General features: G+C 44.4%; 1 protein-coding gene across 11 annotated transcripts in view; it reads right to left on the bottom strand.

Moving 5' to 3' along the window:
- slc2a11b (solute carrier family 2 member 11b) overlaps nt 1-25,664 on the bottom strand; it is a 97,720-nt gene that overhangs the window by 66,428 nt on the left and 5,628 nt on the right. For 4 of the 11 annotated variants that reach the window (XM_068055245.1, XM_068055244.1, XM_068055249.1 and 1 more), the window contains exon 2: nt 21,366-21,569. The exons of 6 other annotated variants lie outside the window; for them this stretch is intronic. In XM_068055245.1, coding sequence (XP_067911346.1) covers nt 21,366-21,569 — 204 coding nt within the window. Of the gene's footprint in view, nt 1-1,233; nt 1,355-21,365; nt 21,570-25,664 lie in introns of all 11 variants that reach the window. One more of the 11 variants, XM_068055250.1, reaches the window with a different exon arrangement.

Below are 25,664 nucleotides of genomic sequence, written 5' to 3' on the forward strand. Positions count from 1 at the left end.
ATTCACGACTGAACAGACTCTTAATCCTCAATGGATTGTCCACCAACATCCGCATAATTGTTATTTGTTTTAGTCTTCTGAGAAATTCAAAGTACTGAACAAAATGGGACCAAATTATACCAATTAATATTACATCAGAAAATAAGTAATGTACAATCAACAGTAAAACTGTTAAGAGGTAAATTTTACCAACATCCAGGAGATGGTGATCCTGTCAACTTATAGGATCACAGAATGGTTACCACACAGAAGGAGGCTCTTCAGCCCATTATGTTCATGCCAGCTTTCTGCAAGGACAACTCAGCTGGTCCCACACTACTGCCTTTTCCCCATAGGTCTGCACATTTTTTCTCTTGAGATAATTATCCATTTCCATTTTGAAAGCTATGATCGAATCTGCCACCGCCACACTCTCAGGCAGTGCATTCCAGATCCTAACCACTCACTGCATAAAAAAGCTTTTCCTCAGATCACCTCTGGTTCTTTTGCCATTCACCTTAAAGCGGTGTCCTCTGGTTCTCAACTCTTTTGCCAATGGGAACAGTTTCTCCCTATCTACTCTGTCCATACCCCTAATGATTTTGAAAACCTCTATCAAAACTCCTCTCAACCTTCTCTTTTCTAAGGAGAACAGCCCCAACTTAGCCAATCTATCCACGTAACTGAAATCCCTCATCCCTGGAACCATTCTCAACTCTATTCCGTACACGCTCCAATGCCTTCACATCCTTCCTAAAGTGTGGTGCCCAGAATTGGACACAATACTCCAGTTGAGGCTGAACCAGTGTTTGATAAAGGTTCACCATAACTTCCTTGCTTTTGTACTCTATGACTCTATTTATAAAGCCAAGGATCCTCATTAATCGCTTTCTCAACTTGCCCTGCCATCTTCAATAATCTGTGCACATATACTCCCAGGCCCCTCTCCTCTTGCACCCCCTTTAGAATTGTATCCTTAATTTTCTATTGCCTCTCCCCATTCTTCCTACCAAAATGTATCACTTCACACTTCTCTGCATTAAATATCATCTGCCATATATCTGCCCATTCCACCAGCTTGTCTATGTCCTCTTGAAGTCTATCACTACCCTCCTCACAGTTCACAATACTTCCAACTTTTGTATCATCTGCAAATCTTGAAATTGTGTCCCACACACCCAAGTCTAGATCATTAATACATATCAAGAAAAGCAGTGGCCCCAACACCAACTGCTGGAGAACCCCATTGTATACCTTCTTCCAGTCTGGAAAACAAACGTTCACCACTGCTTTCTGTTTCCTGTCATTCAGCTAACTTTGTATCCATGCTGCCACTGCTCCTTTTATTTCATGAGCTTCAACTTTTCTGACAAGCCTGTTAAGAAACACTTTATTAAACACCTTTTGGAAGGCCAGGTACACCACATCAACCACATTACTGCATCAACCCTCTCTGTTACCTCATCAAAAAAAATCAAATTAGTGAAATCCTATTTGCCCTTAACAAATCTGTGTTGGCTTTCCTTAATTAAACCACATTAATCCAAGTTACTGTTAATTTTGTCCCGAAGTCCCGGATTATTGTTTCTAAAAGCTTTCCCACCACTGAGATTAAACTGACTGGCCTGTAGTTTTTGGGTTTATCTTTACATTTTTTGAACAAGGGTGTAACATTTGCAATTCTCTAGTCCTCAGGTACAACCCCTGTATCTATGGTGGATTGGAAGATTATGGCCAGTCCCTTGGCAATTTCTACCTTTATTTCCCCTCAGCATCTGATCTGGTCCTGGTGACTTATCCATTTTAAGTACAGCTAGCCTATCTAATACCTCCTCTTTATCAATTTTTAGCCCATCCAACGTCTCAACTACCCCTACTTTCACTATGACTTTGGTAGCATCTTCTTCCTTGGTAAAGACAGTGCAACGTCGTCATTTAGTACCTCAGCTATGTCCTCCGCCTCCATGCATAAATCCCCTTTTTGGTCCCTAATTGCCCCTACTCCTCCTTTTACCACTCTTTGACTATTTACATGCCCTTGGCAGACTTTTGGATTCCATTTCATGTTGGCTGCCAGTCTCTTATACTCTCTCTTTGCTTCTCTTATTTCTTTTTTCACTTCCCTTCTAAACTTTCTATATTCAGCCTGGTTCCCACTTGTATTATCAACCTGATATGTGTCATATGCACCCTTTTTGTGCTTCATCTTACTTTTTTCATCGAGGAGTTTTGACTTTGTTTGTCCTACCTTTCCCCTTCATGGGAATACCTCAAATGTACCAGAACTATCTCCTCTTTAAAGGCAGCCTATTGTTCAATTATAGTTTTGCCTGCCAGTCTTTGATTCCTTTTTACCTGGACTAGATCTATTCAGTGTAATGGTTCATCTATTGTTTCTTAGCTCCAACGAAACAAGATTCTGACCTTGACCCCTCTATGACATCCTCTCTCTCCAGCACGGCAATACCCTCTTTAAGCTGCTACCCCCTCCTCTTTTCTTTCCTGAGCAACTTGTATCCAAGTTGTATCCAGTATAAAAGTGGCCATCTTACAGTGCTGACCTTGTTTGCACTGGAGTGTTGACTTGGGTTGCATTAGAGTGCTAAAGTGGAAGTTTTGTGACTGAGCAAGTTCAGTGAGGAGGGAGCAAGGAGCTCCTTTCATTTCCTACTTGTCCTCAGAGTGAGGGGAGCCGAGAGTTTCCAAAGAGCACAGCTGACTGGTGAGTAAGTCCTGGTGGGTATTTTTCAAACTGGATTGAATTGTAAGTCATTGTTTTAGCAAGACTGAGTTGTTTTTTTTAAATTATAATAGTCTTCTAAACTTTTAAATTTAAAGGGTTTAGTCATGGCAGGAGAGCTTAAAGCTGTGGTTTGCTCCTCTTGCTGCATGTGGGAATCCGGGAATATTTCCAGTCCCTGGGACCAGCATGTGTGCAGGAAGTGTGTCCAGCTGCAGCTCCTGGAAGCTCGGGTTTCAGAGCTGGAATGGCGGCTGGAAACACTGTGGAGCATTCGCGAGTCTGAGAGCATTGTGGATAGCACGTATAGAGAGGTGGTCACACCACAGCTGAAGGGACTTGAGGAAGGAAGGGAATGGGTGACCACCAGGCAGTCCAAGAGAAACAGATAGGTAGTTCAGGAGTCCCCTGGGGTCCCGCTTGCAAATCGGTATTCCATTTTGGAGGCTGATGAGGCTGGTTCCTCCAGAGAGTGCGGACAGAGCCAAGCTTCTGGCACTGCAAGCAGCCTGTCTGTAAAGGAAGGGGGAAAGAGAGGAAGAGCAATAGTAATAGGGGATTCTATAGTCAGGGGAACAGATAGGCGCTACTGTGGCCGTCAACGTGACTCCAGGATGGTGTGTTGCCTCCCTGGTGCCAGGGTCTGGGATGTCACTGAACGGGTGCAGGGCATCCTGAATGGGGAGGGTGATGAGGCAGAGATCATGCTACACGTTGGCACCAATGACATAGGTAGAAAGAAGGATGAGGTCTTGCATCAAGAATTGAGGGAGTTAGGCAATAGACTAAAAAGCAGGACCTCTCGGGTTGTAATCTCTGGATTACTTCCAGTGCCACGTGCTAGCGAGTATAGAAATAGGAGAATAGCACAGATGAACGCGTGGCTTAAGAGTTGGTGCAGGAGGGACGGTTTTAGATTCCTGGACCACTGGGACCGTTTCTGGGGAAGGTGGGACCTGTACAAGCGGGACGGTCTACATCTGAACCAGAGGGGGACTAACATCCTTGCTGGCAGGTTTGCTTTTGCTGTTGGGAAGAGTTTAAACTAATTTGGCAGGGGAAGGGGATGCAGACTCCTCGCAGAATAGGGGCACAGCTAAACACAGGAAAGCTAACAAGTCAGAGGGAATACAGCGGAAGTAAGTTTCAAGGGAGTAAGACCAGGATGGAAGGCCTCTACTTTAATGCCAGGAGTATTACAGGTAAAACGGATGAGTTAAGGGCAAGGATTGACACGTGGAATTGTGATATAGTAGCCATCACGGAGACATGGTTGAGGGAGGGGCAGGATTGGCAGCTCAAATTCCCGGGATATAGAATCTTCAGGCGAGACAGAGGAGGGGGTAAAAGAGATGGGGGCATTGCAATATTCGTTAAGGAGTCAGTTACTGCAGTAAGGAGAGATGATATCTTGGAGGGGGCATCAAATGAAGCTTTATGGGTAGAGTTTAGGAATAAAAAATGGACAGCCACATTGCTAGGTGTTTATTATAGACCCCCAAATAGTCAGCGGGAAATTGAGGAACAAATATGTGCGCAATTTGCAGAAGTGTGTAAAAATAATAATAGGGTAATTATATTGGGTGATTTCAACTTTGCCAACATTAATTGGGATAGTCATCGTGTTAAGGGTTTAGATGGAGTGGAGTTCTTAAAATGTATACAGGAGAACTTTTTAGCTCAATATGTAGAGGATCCAACAAGGGAGGGTGCAGTGCTGGACCTAATTCTGGGGAATGAAGCCGGACAGGTGGTTGATGTGTTGGTGAGGGAGCATTTTGGTGATAGCAACCACAACATGGTACAATTTAAGCTTGTTATGGAAAAAGAAATAGACAAGTTGCAAAAAAAGGTTTTGGATTGGGGGAGAGTGAATTTTAGTAAAATAAGGCAGGATCTGGCCAAGGTAGACTGGAAAGAGTTACTTGTCGGGAAATCTACAAAAGAGCAGTGGGGGGCATTCAAAAAGTAAATGGGGAGGGTACAGGCCCAACATGTTCCCTCTAGCGTAATAGGTAGGAGCAACAAGCCCAGAAAACCATGGATGACCAGAAACATTCAGGGTATGATGAGAAGGAAAAGAGAGGCTTTTAGCAAATACAAGGAGAGCAAATCAATGGAAGCACTAGTGGAGTACAGAAAGTGTAGGATGGAGCTTAAGAAAGTAATTAGGAGAGCAAAGAGGGGATATGCGAAAGCTCTGGCTGGTAAAAGTAGGGAAAATCCCAAGATATTCTATAAGTATATCAATGGGAAGAGGATAACCAGGGAAAGAGTAGGACCCATTAGGGACCAAGGGGGAAATTTGTGGGTGGAGCCAGATGACATTGGTAGGCTGTTGAACTTCACATGTCTTCACCCAAGAGAATGAGGATGTAGATATGGAACTTAGAGAGAGACTGTGAGGTTCTTGAGCAAATTGTTATAGGGAGTGACAAGGTATTGGAGGTTTTGGAAGGCTTAAAAGTGGACAAATCTCCAGGTCCGGATGATTTGTGTCCCAGGATGCTGTGGGAGGCGAGGGTGGAGATTGCAGGGGCTCTGACCCTAATTTTTAATTCCTCTCTGGCCACGGGGGAGGTGCCAGAGGACTGGAGAACAGCTAATGTGGTCCCACTATTTAAGAAAGGTTGTAGAGATAAGCCAGGGAACTACAGACCAGTGAGTCTCACGTCAGTGGTAGGGAAACTATTAGAGAAAATTCTGAAGGAGAGAATCTATCTCACTTGGAGAGGCAAAATTTGATTAGGAATAGTCAGCATGGCTTTGTCAGAGGGAGGTCATGCCTAACAAATTTGATTGAATTTTTTGAGCATGTGACCAGGTGTATAGATGAGGGTAGTGCAGTTGATGTAGTTTACATGGATTTCAGCAAAGCCTTTGACAAGGTCCCACATGGGAGACTTATCAAGAAAGCAAATGCACATGGGATACAAGGTAACTTGATAAGGTGGGTTCAAAATTGGCTTAACTGTAGGAGACAGAGAGTGATGACAGACGGCTGTTTTAGTGATTGGAAGCCAGTGTCCAGTGGCGTACCACAGGGATCTGTGCTGGGTCCCCTATTGTTTGTCATTTATATAAACAACATAGATGACTATGTGGGGGGTAGGATCAGTAAGTTTGCAGATGACACAAAGATTGGCCGAGTGGTTAACAGTGAGGTGGAGTGCCTTAGGTTACAGAAAGATATAGACGGGATGGTCAAATGGGCAGAAAAGTGGCAGATGGAATTTAATGCTGAAAAGTGTCAGGTGATACACTTTGGAAGGAGTAATGTGACACGTAAGTAGTCAATGAATGGCCTGACGCTGGGAAGTTCTGAGGAACAAAGGGACCTTGGCATGTTTGTCCATAGATCTCTGAAGGCAGAAGGGCAGGTTAATAGGGTGGTGAAAAAGGCATATGGGACACTTGCCTTTATCAATCGAGGCATAGATTACAAAAGCAGGGAGGTCATGTTGGAGTTGTATAGAACTTTGGTAAGGCCACAGCTGGAGTATTGTGTGTAATTCTGCTCGCCACATTATAGGAAGGATGTGATTGCATTGGAGGGGGTGAAGAGGCGATTCACCAGGATGTTGCCTGGGATGGAACATTTAAGATATGAAGAGAGGTTGGATAGGCTTGGGTTGTTTTCGCTGAAGCAGGGAAGACTGAAGGGTGACCTGATCGAGGTGTACAAGATTATGAGGGGCATGGACAGGGTGGAGAGGGAGCAGCTGTTCCCCTTAGTTGAAGGGTCAGTTACGAGGGGTCACAAGTTTAAGGTGAGGGGCGGGAGATTCCCTCCATGACACCCTGGTCCACTCCTTCATTACCCCCACCACCTCGTCCCCTTCCCATGGCACCTTCCCCTGCAATCGCAGGAGGTGTAATACCTGCCCATTTACCTCCTCTCTCCTCACTATCCCAGGCCCCAAACACTCCTTTCAGGTGAAGCAGCGATTTACTTGTACTTCTTTAAATGTAGTATACTGTATTCGCTGCTCACAATGTGGTCTCCTCCACTTTGGGGAGACCAAACGCAGACTGGGTGACCACTTTGCGGAACACCTCCGCTCAGTCCGCAAGCAGGACCCTAAGCTTCCGGTTGCTTGCCAGTTCAACACTCCCCCTTGCTCTCATGCTCACATCTCTGTCCTGGGATTGCTGCAGTGGTCCAATGAACATCAACGCAAGCTCGAGGAACAGCATCTCATTTACCGAATAGGCACACTACAGCCTGCTGGACTGAACATTGAGTTCAATAATTTCAGAGCACGACGGGCCCCCCATTTTACTTTTATTTTCAGTTATTTTTTTCTTTTTAACATTTTTTACAATCTTTTTTGTATGTTTATTTCATTTCATCTTAGTTTGTTCAGTTTGCTTACCCACTGTTTTTTTTCATGTTTGTACTTGCTGCTGTTCAATCTTCAGTCCGTTAACACCCTATCTGTACTAATGCTTTGTCTTTCAACACACCATTAACATACTGTTTGCCTTTGCTCTGTGACCTTTTGGTCAGCTATGTGGCCTTGTCCAATCTACACCTTCTCCTTTGTTATCTCTTGCCCCAAACCCGCCTCACTTGCTTATAACTTGGCATTTCTAATATTTGTCAGTTCTCTGCTTCTCTTTCCACAGATGCTGCCAGACCTGTTGAGTATTTCCAGCATTTCTTGTTTTTATTTCACCTTCAGATTTATCGTTGTGGGCTTGTTTCTCAGCTTCTTCCTGATATGAATGGTTGTGTGAATTTCTTTTGTCTGTGAACTGTCACATCCAGACATTTCATGCAATTCTATGGTTCCTATGTCTATCATGTTCTCAAACCCATCGCCATCTTCTAAGGTATGGATGTTTTGGTTTCTTTCACTATTCATTCGCCCTGTTACTCTGGCTCTGGTGACTCACGCGGCACAGTGGTGCAGTGGTTAGCACCGCAGCCTCACAGCTCCAGGGACCCGGGTTCGATTCCGGGTACTGCCTGTGTGGAGTTTGCAAGTTCTCCCTGTGTCTGCGTGGGTTTTCTCCGGGTGCTCCGGTTTCCTCCCACAAGCCAAAAGACTTGCAGGTTGATAGGTAAATTGGCCATTATAAATTGTCACCAGTATAGGTAGGTGGTAGGGAAATATAGGGACAGGTGGGGATGTTTGTTGGGAATATGGGATTAGTGTAGGATTAGTATAAATGGGTGGTTGATGTTCAGCACAGACTCGGTGGGCCGAAGGGCCTGTTTCAGTGCTGTATCTCTAATCTAATCTAATCTCACCTTCTTGCCTTGTTCTGCATATTTTTTCCCAGTGACTGGTCTTTCCGAAAGCTCTGCAGATTGATCCATATGTGGGACATTTCCTTCTGTCTGTCAATTCATGTGGTCATCCACAGCTCCTGCACATCTTTCTCTCTGTCTGGTGTACATTCTTTTGTTGTTGTTTCACTGCATCAACCCTGCTGCCTTTCTCTTGGCTTCACTGAAGGCTAGCTGTTTGGGTAGTCAGAGTCTTCATCTGTCTTCTCGTGGCTTCATGTGCTCTGGCAGTGCCTACAGCCTGCGTTATTGTGGGTTTTTCCTGTCCGATTAGAGCTTTCTGTACTTCAGGTTGTGCAGAACCCCAAATGAGCTGATCTATCAGCCGTTCATCTGTGTCCTTAAATTTACATTTTCTGACTGCATTTTTCAATATTGCTACAAAATTGTCAATAGGCTCACCTAGTTCCTGTCTGAGGCCTTGAAATTCATATCAGTATATCTGATGATTTAATGCTGGAGGTGGGTCTTTCATTTGAATCTTTCAAATATTTTGCCTGGGTTTCTGCTGTCCTCTTCACTTAGGACCCAGCTGTTAAATAAATTTAATCCTTTATCTCCAGCCCACAGAAGGATATAGTTGACCCTCTCCTCTTCACTAGTGCCTTTTAGGAAACTACTGAATGTCAATCTGCACTTTTGTTTAAACTTCTCAAATGCCTTTATGACATCATCAGCTTCCCAATTCATTATGGGCTGTAGCTGTGCATTCATTCCTGTCCCAGCTAACATTTAGTTTTCCGTTTTCGCACAAGTCACTCAGTTTTTCTTTCTCTCTCTCTGGCACTAATTTGGGTCAATTTTCCAAATCTAATTCTTTTAAAATGTTCTAGGTTTACTCAGAGAATTGCTGCCACCATATTACGTCTTCTTCTTGTTTTCTGGTTCCCAGATGTTGGAAATAATCACACTTTAAACTTGGAAAGGCTTGAGTCTTTGTTTAATCATTCATCCACCATGCTGCCTGTTATAGGACTGGTAAAACTGGTTTTGCATTATACATAACATGACTCCCCAGTGCAGCCATGAATGTAATCCCACTGGAACACTTACACATAACAGTTCCTAGTTAATTAGTTCCTAGCATTTTACAGATAGCATAACAATAGATAATAGATCACGTTTCCAAGAGCTGCCAGCCAACACAGGGCCAGTGGCATCAGCAGCTCCACTGGGAGCAGGGGCCTTGGACCCAGGCCTTGCAGTGGAACCCTGGACCTCAGGTAAGTGAGGCAGGGTCACCAGGGCCAGCCTGATGGTGGAACCCCTACCAGCTGCAAAAATCTGTGCGCTAAAATAAAGGGACTGTGATTAATAGCTTTGAGCCTGGAGCTGGAAGATTTTTTTTAAATGCTGGTCAGTTACCAGGACTAAAAGGGTTAAATTATCAAAACAGGTTGCATAGACTAGGTTTGTATTCCCTAGAGTGTAATGGGTGATATAATTGAAGAATTCAAGATCATTAAAGGAGATGATAGTTTCTCTCTTGCTACACTATTTCCTCTGGTGGAGGTATTTAGAACAAGGGGGCACAACCCTAGAGCCAGGCATGGGATGTGGGCATCGCTGGCCAGGACAGCATTTATTGTCTGTCCCGAATTGCCGTTGAGAAGGTGGTGGTGAGCTACCTTCTTGAGCTGCTGCAGTCCATGTGGGGTAGGTACATCCACAGTGCTGTTAGGAAGGGAGTTTCAGGATTTTGATTCAGCGACAGTGAAGGAACGGCGATATAGTTCCAAATCAGGATGGTGTGTGACTTGGAGTGGAACTTGCAGGTGGTGGTGTTCCCATGCATCTATTGTCCTTGTCCTTCTTGAGTGTTGTTGGAGCTGTACCCATCCATCACACTCCTGACTTGTGCCTTGTAGGTGGTACAGGTTTTGGGCTGTCAGGAGGTGAGTTACTTGCCACAGGATTCCTAGCCTCTGACCTGCTGTTTTAAGCCATGATATTTATATGGCTACTCCAGTTCAGTTTCTGGTCAACGGTAACCCAGAGATGTTGATAGTGGGGAATTCAGCGATCATAATGCCATTGAATGTCAAGGGGAGATGGTTAGGTTCTCTCTTGTTGCATGTGGTCATTGCCAGCACTTGTGTGGCGCGAATGTTACTTGCCGCTTATCAGCCCAAGCCTGGATATTGTTCAGGTCTTGCTGCATTTCTACACGGACTGCTTCAGCATCTGAGGAGTCGCAAATGGTGCTGAACATTGTGCAATCATCAGCGAACATCCCCACTTCTAACCTTATGATTGAAGGAAGGTCATTGATGAAGCAGCTGAAGATTGTTGAGCCTAGGGCACTATCCTGAGGAACTCCTGCAGTGATGTCCTGGAACTGAAATGAGTGACCTCCAAGAACCATAAACACCTTCCTATGACTCCAACCAGTGAAGAGTTTTCCCCCTGATTCCCATTGATTCCAGTCTTGCTAGGGCTCCTTGATGCCATACTCAGTCAAATTCTGCCTTGATGTCAAGGGCAGTCACTCTCACCTCACCTCTGGAGTTCAGCTCTTTTGTCCATGTTTGAACCAAGGCTGTAATGAGGTCAGGAGATGAGTGGCCCTGGCAGAACCCAAACTGAGCATCAGTGAGCAGGTTATTGCTAAGCAAGTGCCGTTTGATAGCACTGTAGGCAACACCTTTCATCACTTTACTGATGGAGAGTAGACTGATGAGGCGGTAATTGGCCAGGTTGGATTTGTCCTTTTTTTTGTGTGTACGAGACATACCTGGACAATTTTACACATTACTGGGTAGTTTCTAGTGCTGTAGCTGTACTGGAACAGCTTGGCTAGAGGCGCGGCAAGTTCTTGAGCACAGGTCTTCAGTACTATTGCCGGAATATTGTCAGGGCCCATAGCCTTTGCAATATCCAGTCCCTTCAGTCATTTCTTGATATCACGTGGAGTGAATCGAATTGGCTGAAGTCTGGCATCTCTGATGTTGGGGACTTCAGGAGGAGGCTGAGATGAATCATCAACTCGGCACTTCTGGCTGAAGATTGTTGCAAATGCAAATGTCAGGAGGCACTTCTTCACACAAAGTGTAGCGGAAATCTGGAACTCTCTTCCCCAAAGAACTGCAGAGGGCAATTGAAAAGTTAAAAACTGAGATTGACAGATTTTTGTGAGGCAAGGGTATTAAGCATTAAAGGGTAGATGGAGTTAAGCTAGAGATCAGGCATGAACTAGCTGAATGGCAAAACAGGCTTAAGTGGATGAATGGCCTACTCCTATTTTGTGTTTTTGCAGTTAGTAGTATTCTGATAGAAAGGCAATGCAAAAAGCAGCCATCTCATGGCAGGGATGAGGCAGGAAGTTATTATTTTTGCCCATGTTACTGAAAACTGAGATTGAATGGAATGTACTCCATACCTTTACTTACTATCCAGAAAATAAAGTAATTTAACAATTTATATCTCACCAAGTGTTTCTTAGTCTGCCTATGAAAGCGCACGTGGGGACAGGTGAGAGTGACACAATGAGGGTCTCGCTGATTTCAATGCAAAAGAAAATTGGGTAGGCTATAAAATAGGGCTGTGGATTCACTATTTCCAGTTTTGCACTACCCCTCAAAAAGACTGATTTCACCCACACAATCCAGTTCAGATCACAAGGGGGTTTCATTGTTACACCCTGAGCTGTGTCAATGTATGGTCGGTGGTGGTATAGGCATGCCCCTGAATAAAAGACACTCAGACTATTCGCAGGAACAACCAAAATCACTGTTCGAGATAAGGCAGACTCTAAAACTGTAATACAGTTTAAAATTACAATGCCACTGTACAGGTAATATTCCACAGAGGGGATTTACATGTTACCTGCAACTTCGAAGCCCTAATAGGTTATTTGATCATCTCTGTCTGTACATTATTACAAACTTCTATCCTACTCTTAATCAGATACCAGGCTAGCTGCTTTCTATAACAGAAAGGCTGGGCTCCATCAGCAACTTAATTATGTTATCTCACATTCTAAGTGGAGTTATCCATGTATAAAAAATAGCCTCAAGTCCTCGTGAGGAAAATATGGCAAATGTGGGTCACATGACAACAATCAGGCCTTGTACTGAAAGAAGCATGACATGTTATTTCGCCCTCAAGGGAGACCACATGATAGTCACTTGAAACTTCAGTTCTCTCTTCTGCATAAACATGTCCAAAGTGGCTTCAGGCTACAACTTCTTATAATCATTATAACCCTTCTGTTCATAACAACAAGACATAGCTGTAGACCATTGTAAACTTAAGATTTTATCTTAGAAGGGAAGGCCATATGAGACAACAGTCTCTGTTGCAAATCTACACAGATTCACATGAGAAATGCCACATGACATTGCTAAAATTTATTCTAAGATAACTATTCAGATTCCTTTTACAAAGGAAGTTTCACCAACTTTCCTAATTAATTTGAATACGACTACAGCACCTATGTCATCAGCATCCCAGAATTTTACCAACTCATTAATAATTACACTAAGTAAACTTGAACTTAACCAAACCTCTGCTCCTCGTATTGACTAGGCCTCATGCTCGCTGACCTAAATTGGCTTCCAGTCCAACAACACCTCAAATTAAAATTTCTCATCCTCGTGTTCAGTTCCCTCCATGGCCTCACTCCTCCAAATCTTGCTAACCTTTTCCAGCACTATAACCCTCCGAGAACTCTGTTCCTCTAACTCAGACTTCTTGTGCACATCCCTACTTCCTTCGCCCCACGACTGGTAGCCATGAGTTTAGCTGTTGAAGCCCTAAGCTCTGGAGTTCGCTCCCTAAACTTCTCCACATTTACGACACTCCTCAAAACAGAACTCTTTTACCAAACTATTAATTACCTAACTGGATATCTCCTTCAGCTCTGTCAATTTTTGTCTGTTTATGTTCCTGCAAAGTGCCATGGGATGTTTTACTATGTTAAAAGGCACTATATAAATGCATGTTGTTGTTAAGTTGGAACATGATTGTGGTGGTGTCAGGGGTGCTGGTGTACTTCCTGTACCCACTGCTACCCTAAAGTCCAAAATAAGATTTTAAACTCCTCCCCTTTTGCATTTTAGCATAAATTCAGTTAAGAATTATTCACTTATGAGAAACCAATTTTTTAAGGGCTTCAAGTATTGGAAACTGTCAGATAACAGCAATCTCCTCTTCACCCTCCCCTGCAGACCTTGGCTCCACCAATGATTCTGAAACTACTCTTCTGTCTCAGGATGGCCCTGTCTAGGACTACCCTCCTAGTGTTTCCAGATACCAGAGCTCCCGCCCCCGATACCAGTACCCCTCTGCCATTGATGCTAAATAATGTGGCCTGCCCCATTTCTCTCGGATCCCCTTTCTGCAGTGCTCCTGATATTCCTGGCACCCTCCCAGTATTCTCAGATCCTAAGAAGTGTCACAAAGTAATGCAAAACCCTCATAATCACATCCCACTGCTGCCAGATACTTGCCCCTCTTCTCAGTGTTTCCAGATCCCAGGTCCACCTTTAATGCTAATAAAGCAGTGTCCCTGAAAATATGACTTGTATAACACCCTTATCCTTATCAGCTCCAACTCACCATAGCAATGCCATGGAATTATCAGCTACTAATATATACAAAAACTTGCATATACCACACACTTTCTGTGTCACTTATTTTGTTATGTTTTCAACATCAATTTCTGTCACATCTATCTGTCACATTGCTGTCACAATTAACTTTATGTCTGGTATGTTCTCCAAGAAAGAAGACACTGTCGCATAAGACATTTGGAAATGGGAAGAAAATTGATTCCTAAAATTGTAAAAATTAAATAAGCAGTTTCTCATTTGTTTTTTAGCACCATAGAGGGAAAAACAAAGTTGAGCATCTTCAATGCTAAAGTGTTTGTAGAGCAGGGAGGAGTATCCTACAATACGTTAAATCAATTAAGCATTGAGGGTTTAAAAGCTATTGCTACCCAGCTGGGAGTCACTTACATGCAAAAACACTAAGAAACCTGAAATACTTAAGAATCTAGCTAGGCATTTTAATCTTACTCCAGAACCAGAAGAAACAGGCATGGAACCGGAATCTGAAAAATTTGCCCTAGCTAAAATCCAAGTAGACAAGGAACTTGCCCTACGAAAATTGGAATTACAAAAGGAAAAAGAGTAGAGAAAGATGCAGTTTCAAAAGGAAAAAAAGAGAGATGCAAGAAGAAGAGAGAAGCAAAGGGAAAAAAAAATGGAAAGAAAGATGCAGATGCAAAACGAGGCAGCAGCGAGACAGTTTGAGCTAGACAAGCTACAAGCACAAAATGGGAATGTCCGCAGCAATTCAAATAGTAACCTCAATGCAGAGCAAAGCTTTGATGTTTTGAGACACTCACGATTAATGCCAAAATTTGACAAGGAGGAGGTAGAGTCATATTTCATCTCTTGAGAAAATAGCTACCAGGCTAAAATGGCCAAAAGAATATTGGACTCTCCTTTTACGAGACAAATTGGTGGGTAGAGCTTGTGAAGCTCATTCCATGTTATAAGAAATCTCCCTTGATTATGAACAGATTAAAACTTCTATCTTAAATACATATGAGTTGTCCCTATCAACAAAAGTTTAGAAATACTAGGAAAAGACCTTCCTAAACCTTTACTGAATTTGAAAGAGTTAAACACATGGCTTTCAATCACGAGATATGAGCTTTCAAGTTAGACCTCTCCTATGAAAATTTGAGAGAGGTGATTCTATTAGAAGAATTTAAAAACAGTATTCCCATCAACATAAAGGCCGATATTGAGGAACAAATGGTCACCAGGGTGAGAGAAGCTGCCACAATGGCAGACGATTATGAGCTCACCCACAAATCCTTTTATCAAGGAAAATCCTTCCATAGTAATCCCCAGAGATCTGGGAAGGACAGAAAGTGGGATAATGAGAAAAGATGGGGTGCTAGTGAAAAGGAAACTAAAAGTGAGAATACAGGGAGCCCTCCATCAGTCAGGAAGTGCAGAGGGTAGGAATGTTTTCCACAGACCTGTGTGTTCCCATTTTATCAAAGCAGGGCATGTGAAAGCCAACTGCTGGAAATTGAAGGGGAAGCCAATGAGTTTTGATAGAGTTCACAAGGCTCGCCTAGAAAAGAGTGCACCAGCCAGCAGCAAGGCAGACAAGCCTGTAGCCCTAACCACGGTAATGAACCCAAAGAATACCATCATAGGTGTAGCAGAAACAGAAAAAGTTCCTGAAGGGTATCAGGATTTTGTTTCAAATGGAAAGGTGTCCCTGTACCCCTCTGAGACAGGTAAATCCATTGTCCTGCTCAGAGATGCAGGGGCCACTAAATCCTTAATGCTGGATAAAGGCATGACCTTTCTACCAGAGAGCTCACTAAAGGCAAAGGCTCTTGTAAAAGGCATTGAAGAAAGAGGGTACATGTCCGTACCCCTATATCAGGTCCACCTGCTGTGTGTCCTAGTCCCTGGATCAGTTACAGTAGGGATTGTTCTTAGTCTGCCTGTGGCCAGAACAGATTTGCTGCTAGGCAATGATTTGGCTGGAGGTGGGATGATAGTAGCCCCATTGGTCTCAGACCAGCCAAATGAGGCCAAGGAGGCAGAACAATTACAGGAGGATGTCCCTGGAATATTCCCTGACTGTGTGGTAACCAGGGCCATGGCTAAACAAGTGAGACAGTAATTCAGCCAGAGGACACCAAGGTCTGGCTGGTTGAAACATTTTTTGGAGATTTAGGGGAGAAGGTATTGAGTAGGTCCTCTTTAATTGATGCCCAACAGGCAGACCCTGAGTTAAAAAGCATTGAGCAGACCGCCTGTTCTGAGGCAGGAAAAATGCCTGAATGTTATTACTTTAAAAATTGAGTAATAATGAGGAAATGAAGACCTCCACAGAGACCTGCAGAGGAGAAGTAGACAGTGTTCCAACAAAATTTTGCGCCCGCACCCCCCCCCACCAAATATCATTGGGAGATTGAGGATTGCTCATGAAATCCCAATGGCTAGGCACGTGTGTATCAGAAAGACCCAGGCACAGATAAGTCGACACTTTTACAGCTAACATTACAGGGTGAACTCCTAAAAGCCAGATTCAGCGGTCCATACACAGTAGGGACAAAGGTCAGTGAAGTGAACCACTTAATTAACACACCAGGCCGGAGAAAGAAACAGAGACTGTGCCACATAAATATGCTAAAAAAAAACCACCACAGTCGGGAATCAGATGGACCAATGAGTGTATGTCAAGCAGTGAGAACAGTGGAGGAGGACAACTCTAGTGAAGCTGAACAAGGGGCGTAAGAGAACACAGAAAATTCTCAAATTGAACCCCCTACTGTAAAATTGGAAAATACCGAAATTTTAAGGAGACAAGATACCATATTTGACTATTCATCTAGCCAGCACAGAAAGGAAATAGCAATACTGTTAAGGGAATTTGAGGAGGTTTGTAGGGACAAACCAGGTCGTGAAACTCTATGCATGATGTAGATGTAGGAGAGACCCTACCTATAAAACAAAACCCTTATAGGCTGTGCCCCGATAAATTGGTTCGAGTCTGCAAAATGAAATCCAATATATGCTGGACAATGATTTCATTGAACCCAGGCTGTTATGTGAGGCAAGGGAGGAGATTGCAGAGGCTCTGACCACAAATTTTCAGATACTCTCTGGCCACAGGAGAGGTGCCAGAGGACTGGAGGACAGCGACTGTGGTACCATTATTCAAGAAGGGTAGCAGGGATAGACCAGGTAATCACAGGCCGGTGAGTCTAATATCAGTGGTTGGGAAACTATTGGAAAATATTCTGAGGGACAGGATTAATCTCCACTTGGAGAGGCAGGGATTAATCAGGGATAGTCAGCACGGCTTTGTCGGGGGAGATTGTGCCTAACTAACTTGATTGAATTTTTTGAGGAGGTGACTAGATGTATAGATGAGGGTAAAGCAGTTGATGTAGTCTACATGGACTTCAGTAAGGCTTTTGATAAGGTCCCGCATGGGAGATTGGTTAAGAAGGTAAGATCTCATGGGATCCGGGGCAATTTGACAAATTGGATCCAAAATTGGCTTAGTGGCAGGAAACGGAGGGTAATGGTCAACGGTTGTTTTTGCAATTGGAAACCTGTGACCAGTGGTGTATCATAGGGATTGGTGCTGGGACCCTTGCTGTTTGTAGTGTACATTAAAGATTTAGACGTGAATATAGGGGGTATGATCAGTAAGTTCACAGATGACTCGAAAATTGGTGGTGTTGTAAACAGTGAGGAGGAAAGCCTTAGATTACAGGACGATATAGATGGGATGGTAAGATGGGCACAGCTGTGGCAAATGGAATTTAATCCTGAGAAATGTGAGGTGATGCATTTTGGGAGGACTAACAAGGCAAGGGGATATACAATGGATGGTAAGACCCTAGGAAGTACAGAAGGACAGAGGGACCTTGGTGTACTTGTCCATAGATCACTGAAGGCAGCAGCACAGGTAGATAAGGTGGTTAGGAAGGCATATGGGATACTTGCCTTTATTAGCCGAGGCATAGAATATAAGAACAGGGAGGTTATGATGGAGCTGTATAAAATGCGAGTTAGGCCACAACTGGAGTACTGTGTACAGTTCTGGGCACCACATTATAGGAAGGATGAAGCCTCCATGTCCTTCTGGTAGTGTGGCGACCAGAATTGACTTCTTCACATCCCCATTTATCCATCCATCCACCATTACCACTCACCCTCATCCTTATATAATTTATAGATTGCACTGGAGAGGGTGCAGAGGAGGTTCACCAGGATGTTGCCTGGGCTGGAGCATTTCAGCTATGAAGAGAGACTGAAAAGGCTAGGGTTGTTTTCCTTAGAGCAGAGAAGACTGAGGGGGACATGATTGAGGTATACAAAATTATGAGGGGCATTGATAGGTGAGATAGGAAGAGGCTTTTTCCCTTAGCGGAGGGGTCAATAACCAGGGGGCATAGATTTAAGGTAAAGGGAAGGAGGTTTAGAGGGGATTTGAGGGAAAAAAATTTCACCCAGAGGGTGGTTGCAATCTGGAATGCACTGCCTGCAGGGGTGGTAGAGGCAGGAACCCTCACAACATTTAAGAGGTATTTAGATGAGCACTTGTAACGTCATAGCATACAAGGCTACGGGCCAAGTACTGGAAAATGGGATTAGAATAGTTAGGTGCTTGATGGCCAGCACAGACACGATGGGCCGAAGAGCCTGTTTCTGTGCTGTAGAACTCTGATTCTATGAAAACAGCCAGAGTTTTATTATTCATTTGTGGGATGTGGGCATCACTGGCTAGGCCAGCATTTGTTGCCCATCCCTAATTGCCCTTGAACTGAGTGGCTTGCTAGGCCATTTCAGAAGCCTGAAATACCATTTCAGAGGGCATTTTAACAGTCGACCACATTGCTGTGCATCTGGAGTCACACGTAGGCCAGACCAGGTAAGGATGGCAGATTTCTTTCCCTAAGGGCCATTAGTGAACGAGATGGTTTTTTACAACAATCGACAATGGTTTCATGGTCACCATTAGACTAGCTTTTTTAGTTCCAGATTTATTAATTAACCATCTGCCACGGTGGGATTTGAACCCATGTCCCCTAGGCATTAGCCTGGGCTCTGGATTACTAGTCCAGTGACATTACAACTACGCCACTATCTCCCCTATTGTACTAGTCCCCAAACCTAACACATCAACCAAACTTTGCATTGATTAGTGCTAAATTAATGCAGTAACCCAAACAGACTCATACACAATCCCCTATATTGAGGGCTGCACTGACCAAGTAGGAAGCTCCACCTACATTAGTAAAATTGACTTATTGAAAGGATATTGGCAAGTCCTTATGACCACCCAAGCAAATGAAATTTCAACATTTATCACCCCCAATGGCTTATTTCAATGTAGAGTAATGTCATTTGGTTTGAAGAATGCCCCAGCAACTTTCCAAAGACTAATGAACCAGATGGTAGCTGGTTTATGTGTCATCAACCTGGATGACCTGTTAGTTTACAGTTTACTGGGAAGACCACCTGAACCATTTAAGGGAACTCTTGAAAAGGGCCTATAGATAGCTCAATTAGTGGTCAATTAAGCAAAGAGCAAATTCGCTAAGGCTCACGTAATCAGTTTGAGCCACATTGCAGGACAAGGTCGGGTGTTTCCAAGGACAGTAATAGTGCAAGTCCTGGTAGATAATCCCATTCCCAAAACTAAGATGGAAATCATGCGATTCCTGCGAACATCCAGTTTCTGCTGAAAATTTGCTCCCAATGCCAGCACCTTAGCTGCACCTTTAACTGGCATATTAAAGAAAAATGTAAAAATAGTATAGTCAGAGCTGTGCCAGCTGGCTTTCGAAAAGCTGAAGGTGATTCTAACAAATGACCCAGTATTGGCAGCTCCAAATTTTATCAAGCTCTTCAGATGGCTGTTGATGTCAGTGATGTTGGAGTGGGAGCGGTCTCACTCCAAGATGATAATTCAGGCCTCAAGAGGCCAACTGACTATTTCTCAAAAAAAACTAAACAAATACCAAAGAAAATATTCCACAATAGAGAAAGAGGCGTTAGGGCTCCTACTAGCCACTTAACATTTCAAAGTTTATGAAAATAATGTACACAGAGAAATTCAAATCTATGCTGACCACAACCCCCCTCACATTTCTGAAAGAATTCAAAGTTAAAAATGCCATACTGTTCTGATGGAGCTTACTTCTCCAGCAGTGAAAATTGTACATATTGCCGAGGCCCTGCCCAGAATATAAACACTGCACTACCCGAAATCCGTATAGAAATCATGACTGAAAACCCATGGGATGAATGTGTGCAAATGTGTGCTATCCTATGTCTTTCTTTCTGGAAACAACAAACAACAAAAGAATGAAATAAGAAGGAATTTCATTTTTCTCTATTTTCAATGAGGTGCCATGCTCACGAAGGGAACAGTGATGAAATATGAAATAAACTGAAGGAATTATGAAACAAAAGCCAACTGTTGAACTGAACAAGAAAATGGACACATTTGTGCCACAGACAAAATGGAGTAGAGGTTAGGTGACTCCCTCCTGTAATATTCAATAGACATGTTTTTCTGTTGAAGACGAAACACATTATAACATCTGAATTAGCTTTGGGGAAAACACATTGAAATGGAAAATAGCAAATTCCATCCTAATATTCATATCTGCATGAATAGAGCTAACAAAGACTTTGAAGACAGACTGACTCCAAAGCCAAGGCCAAAATAATAGGTGTGAAGTAACACCGATTTATCAGAATGGACCACATTCAGACGCCATCATGTAAGAATGGTTCCCATATCCTGGAACATTGTATGAATCACCCCAGGGAAGAAAGACCTTAGTTATCTGACCAACACCTCAACCTGACAGGTTTCTAACTTAAAAAGGTATCTCTCTGGAGAGAGAGAGAGAGAGAAAGGGGCAGAACAGCCATGGAAGATCTTTTCCAGCCAGAACAGCTGCGAGACATGTTCCAGCTAAGCAGCAGCCCTGCTGATAACACCTTTTAACTACTGCAGCAGAGAAATTACAAGGTGACTTTGGAATTCCCCATCTGAGAAAGTGAGCCAGGATTTCCACCATTGACTTCGGATTGAAGCTTAACCACAAGGAGCCTGCAACACTTCATTCTTTCCAAGACAAAGAACCTTCAAGCTTTTACCTTTGAAATATTTCCTCCCGAAAAGCTTCAAAAGCTTTTCTTAAAACAACAAACTCTTTTACCACAATTGGACTGCAACTGCATGCTAACACTCTATACTCTATTTTTGTGCACACGTGTGTGTGTACGTGAGAGTGGGTGAGGTCATGAACATTTTTCGGTTATTGTGTAAAATAAATACTTATTTTTCTTTTTTAACCTACGAGAAAATCTGTTGTTTGTCTACTTATTTGATCCTTAAAACACTCGGACTAAAATTCTTTTTGAAAAAAAAACACTAGCTGCGATCAGTTGAGAGCTGAAAAATAAAAGTCACCCACACCACTTCCCATCTGTCGGTACATGTGAAATTTATAAAATCTGACCATAATTTGGTAGGCCCCTCGGCATAACCATTGCTGAATTCTCCACTATCAAACATTCTGGGAGTCACCACTGACCAGAAACTTAACTGGACCAACCATATAAGTACTGAGGCTACATGAGCAGGTCAGAGGCTGGGAATTCTGCAGTGAGTAACTCACCTCCTGACTCCCCAAAGCCATTCCACCATCTACAGGGCACAAGTCATGAGTGTGATGGAATACTCTCCGCTTCTCTGGATGAATGCAGCTCCAACAACACTCAAGAAGCTCAATACCATCCGAGACAAAGCAGCCCGCTCGATTTAGATTAGAGATACCTCATTTCCCGGCGGAGAAGCAGGAGAAGGTAGCGACTCTTCGTTACTTTTGGCGCGGGAGGAACCGGAAGCTGGACGGCAGCAAGGACTCCTGGGTAGGTATTTTCTTTAAAGGTGCGGAGCTCCGTGGACTCGGCCTCATTTCCCGGCGGAGAAGCAGGAGAAGGTAGCGACTCTTCGGTGGGTAAGTGAAGGCAACAGGAGCTGTGTTTTAAAAGTTGTTTTAAAAGTTGTACTTACTGTTTTCCTTGTGTTCAAGTTACTTTTGGCGCGGGAGGAACCGGAAGCTGGACGGCAGCAAGGACTCCTGGGTAGGTATTTTCTTTAAAGGTGCGGAGCAGAGTTAACCCGAGACCCTTTTTACCCTCCTCCTCTAGCCAAAAAGGACTGAACAGGTAAGCTATTTCACTGTTTTTGTTAATATCTATATTTGTACTTAATTAAGGGGTAATTGAGTAAAAGAAATGGCAGCCAGGGGAGTGCAGTGCTCCTCCTGCAGTATGTTCGAGGTGAGGGGAACCTCCGGTGACCCTGCCGACTTCACCTGCTGGAAGTGCATCCGTCTCCAGCTCCTATCAGACCGTGTTAGGGAACTGGAGCTGGAGCTGGATGAACTGAGGATCATTCGGGAAGCTGAGGGGGTGATAGATAGAAGCTACAGGGATGTCGTTACTCCACAAAACAAAGGCAGCTGGGTAACAGTTAGAGGTGGGAAGAGGTCAGTGCAGGGATCTCCTGTGGTCGTTCCCCTCAGCAACAAGTATACAGTTTTAGATACTGTTGGGGGGGACGGCCTATCGGGGGCAGGCTGCAGTGAACGGGCCTCTGGCACGGGGTCCTGCACTGTGGCTCAGAAGGGAAGGAGGGAGAATGGGAGAGCACTAGTCATCGGGGACTCGATGGTGAGGAGTACCGACAGGCGGTTCTGTGGGCGCAAGCGAGACGCACGGATGGTTTGTTGCCTACCTGGTGCCAGGGTCCGTGATGTTTGTGATCGCGTCTTCAGGATCCTTAAAGGGGAGGGGGAGCAGCCAGAGGTCGTGGTGCACATTGGCACCAACGACGTAGGAAGGAAGGGTGGCACAGATGTTAGAAGTGAGTTTAGGGAGTTAGGCTGGAAGCTGAAAGCTCGGACGGACAGAGTTGTTATCTCTGGTTTGTTGCCGGCGCCACGTGATAGTGAGGCTAGGAATAGGGAGAGAGCACAGCTGAACACGTGGCTGCAGGAATGGTGTAGAAGAGAGGGCTTCCAGTTCTTGGATAATTGGAATGCATTCTGGGGAAGATGGGACCTGTTCAAACAGGACGGGCTGCATCTGAACCAGAGGGGCACCAATATCCTGGGAGGGAGGTTTGCTAGTACTGTTCGGGAGGGTTTAAACTAGTTTGGGAGGGGGATGGGAACCGGACTTGTAGTCCAGGGACCAGTGGGTCCACTCAGAAAGACAAAGAGTGTAGTGAGGTATTGGGGAAGGTAGCACTGTCGCAGAGGACAGATGGGCACGGAGAAGGGTTAAAGTGCGTATACTTCAACGCAAGAAGCATCAGGAATAAGGTGAGTGAATTGAAGGCGTGGATGGGCACTTGGGACTACGATGTTGTGGCCATCACTGAAACGTGGATAGGTGAGGGGGAGGAATGGTTCTTGGAGGTACCTGGTTATAGATGTTTTCATAAGATTAGGAATGGTGGTAAAAGAGGTGGGGGGGTGGCATTGTTAGTTAGAAATAGTGTAACAACTGCTGAAAGAATTTTCGAGGAGGATCTGCCGACTGAGGCACTGTGGGTTGAGGTCAGGAACAGGAAAGGAGCAGTCACCTTGATGGGAGTTTTCTATCGGCCCCCCAATAGCAGCAGGGAGGTGGAAGAGCAGATTGGGAAACAGATTTTGGAAAGGAGCAGAAGTCACAGGGTAGTAATTATGGGGGATTTCAACTTCCCAAATATTGATTGGCAACTCTTTAGATCGAATAGTTTGGATGGGGTAGTGTTTGTGCAGTATGTCCAGGAAGCTTTTCTGACTCAGTATGTAGACTGCCCGACCAGAGGGGAGGCAATATTGGATTTGGTACTAGGTAATGAACCAGGGCAAGTGATAGAGCTGTTGGTGGGCGAGCACTTTGGAGATAGTGATCACAATTCTGTAGCATTCACTGTGGTAATGGAGAGGGATAGGTATGTGCAACAGGGCAAGGTTTACAATTGGGGGAAGGGTAGATATGATGCTGTCAGGCAGGAACTGAGGAGCATAAGTTGGGAGCATATGCTGGCAGGGAAGGGCACGGTCGAAATGTGGAACTTTTTCAAGGAGCAGATAGTAGGGGCCATTGATAAGCATGTCCCTGTCAGACAGGGAAGGGATGGTCATGTGAGGGAACCGTGGTTGACAAGAGAGGTTGAGAGTCTTGTTAGGAAGAAGAAGGATGCGTATATAAGGTTGAGGAAAAAGGGCACAGGCATAGCTCTGGAGGGATACAAGATGGCCAGGAAGGATCTGAAGAAAGGGATTAGGAGAGCTAAGAGAGGGCATGAAAAATGCTTGGCGGGTAGGATAAAAGAAAACCCCAAGGCCTTTTACGCGTATGTCAGAAATATGAAGATGACTAGGGGAACCGTAGGTCCGGTCAAGGACAATAGCGGGAGACTGTGTGTTGAGCCGGAAGAGATAAGTGAGGTTTTGAATGAGTACTTCTCTTCGGTATTTACGAATGAGAAGGGGTGTATTACTGAAGAGGACGTTGTGAAACAGACTGGTAAGCTCGAGGAAGTGCTCGTTAGGGGGAAGATGTGTTGGGGTTTTTGAATAACTTGAAGATAGACAAGTCTCCCGGGCCTGACGGGGTATATCCAAGGATGTTATGGGAAGCAAGGGATGAAATTGCAGAGCCGCTGGCAATGATCTTTTCATCTTCTCTGTTGACGGGGGTGGTACCAGGTGATTGGAGGGTGGCAAATGTTGTGCCCCTGTTCAAGAAAGGGAATAGGAACAACCCTGGGAATTACAGGCCAGTTAGTCTTACTTCGGTGGTAGGCAAGTTGATGGAAAAGGTGCTGAGGGATAGGATTTCTGAGCATCTGGAAAGACACTGCTTGATTCGGGACAGTCAGCACGGTTTTGTGAGGGGTAGGTCTTGCCTCACAAGCCTGATTGAATTCTTTGAGCAGGTGACCAAGCAAGTGGATGAGCGTAAACCAGTGGATGTGGTGTACATGGATTTTAGTAAGGCATTTGATAAGGTCCCCCATGGTAGACTTATGGAGAAAGTCAGGAGGCATGGGATAGTGGGGAATGTGGCCATTTGGATTAAGAATTGGCTAACTGATAGAAGGCAGAGAGTGGTCTTAGATGGTAAATACTCAGCCTGGAGCCCAGTTACCAGTGGCGTGCCACAGGGATCAGTTCTGGGTCCTCTCCTGTTTGTGATTTTTATTAACGACTTGGATGAGGAAGTCGAAGGGTGGGTCAGTAAATTTGCAGATGATACAAAGGTTGGTGGAGTTGTGGATACCGAGGAGGGCTATTGTCGTCTGCAAAGGGACTTGGATAGGTTGCAGTGCTGGGCTGAAAAGTGGCAGATGGAGTTTAACCCTGAAAAGTGTGAGGTCGTCCATTTTGGAAGGACAAACACGAATGCAAAATACTGGGTTAACGGTAGGGTTCTTGGGCATGTGGAGGAGCAGAGAGACCTTGGGGTCTATGTGCATAGATCGTTGAAAGTTGCAACTCAGGTGGATAGGGCTGTGAAGAAGGCATATGGGGTGTTAGCGTTCATTAGCAGAGGGATTGAATTTAAGAGCCGTGAGGTGATGATGCAGCTGTACAGGACCTTGGTAAGGCCTCATTTGGAGTACTGTGTGCAGTTCTGGTCGCCTCATTTTAGGAAGGATGTGGAAGCCTTGGAGAGGGTGCAGAGGAGATTTACCAGGATGTTGCCTGGAATGGAGAATAAGTCTTACGAGGAAAGGCTGAACATTCTAGGCCTCTTCTCATTAGAACGGAGAAGGATGAGGGGTGACATGATAGAGGTTTATAAGATGATCAGGGGAATAGATAGGGTAGACAGTCAGAAACTTTTTCCCCGGGTGGAGCAAAGCGTTACAAGGGGTCATAAATTTAAGGTGAAGGGTGGGAGATATAAGGGGGATGTCAGGGGAAGGTTCTTTACCCAGAGAGTGGTCGGGGCATGGAATGCCTTGCCTGGGGAAGTTGTTGAGTCAGAAACTTTAGGGACTTTCAAACGGCTTTTAGATAGGTATATGGATAAAGGAGAATGATGGGGTATAGATTAAATTGTCCTT

Source organism: Heterodontus francisci, chromosome 23 (genome assembly GCF_036365525.1).
Source record: "Heterodontus francisci isolate sHetFra1 chromosome 23, sHetFra1.hap1, whole genome shotgun sequence".
NCBI classification, from domain to species: domain Eukaryota; kingdom Metazoa; phylum Chordata; class Chondrichthyes; order Heterodontiformes; family Heterodontidae; genus Heterodontus; species Heterodontus francisci.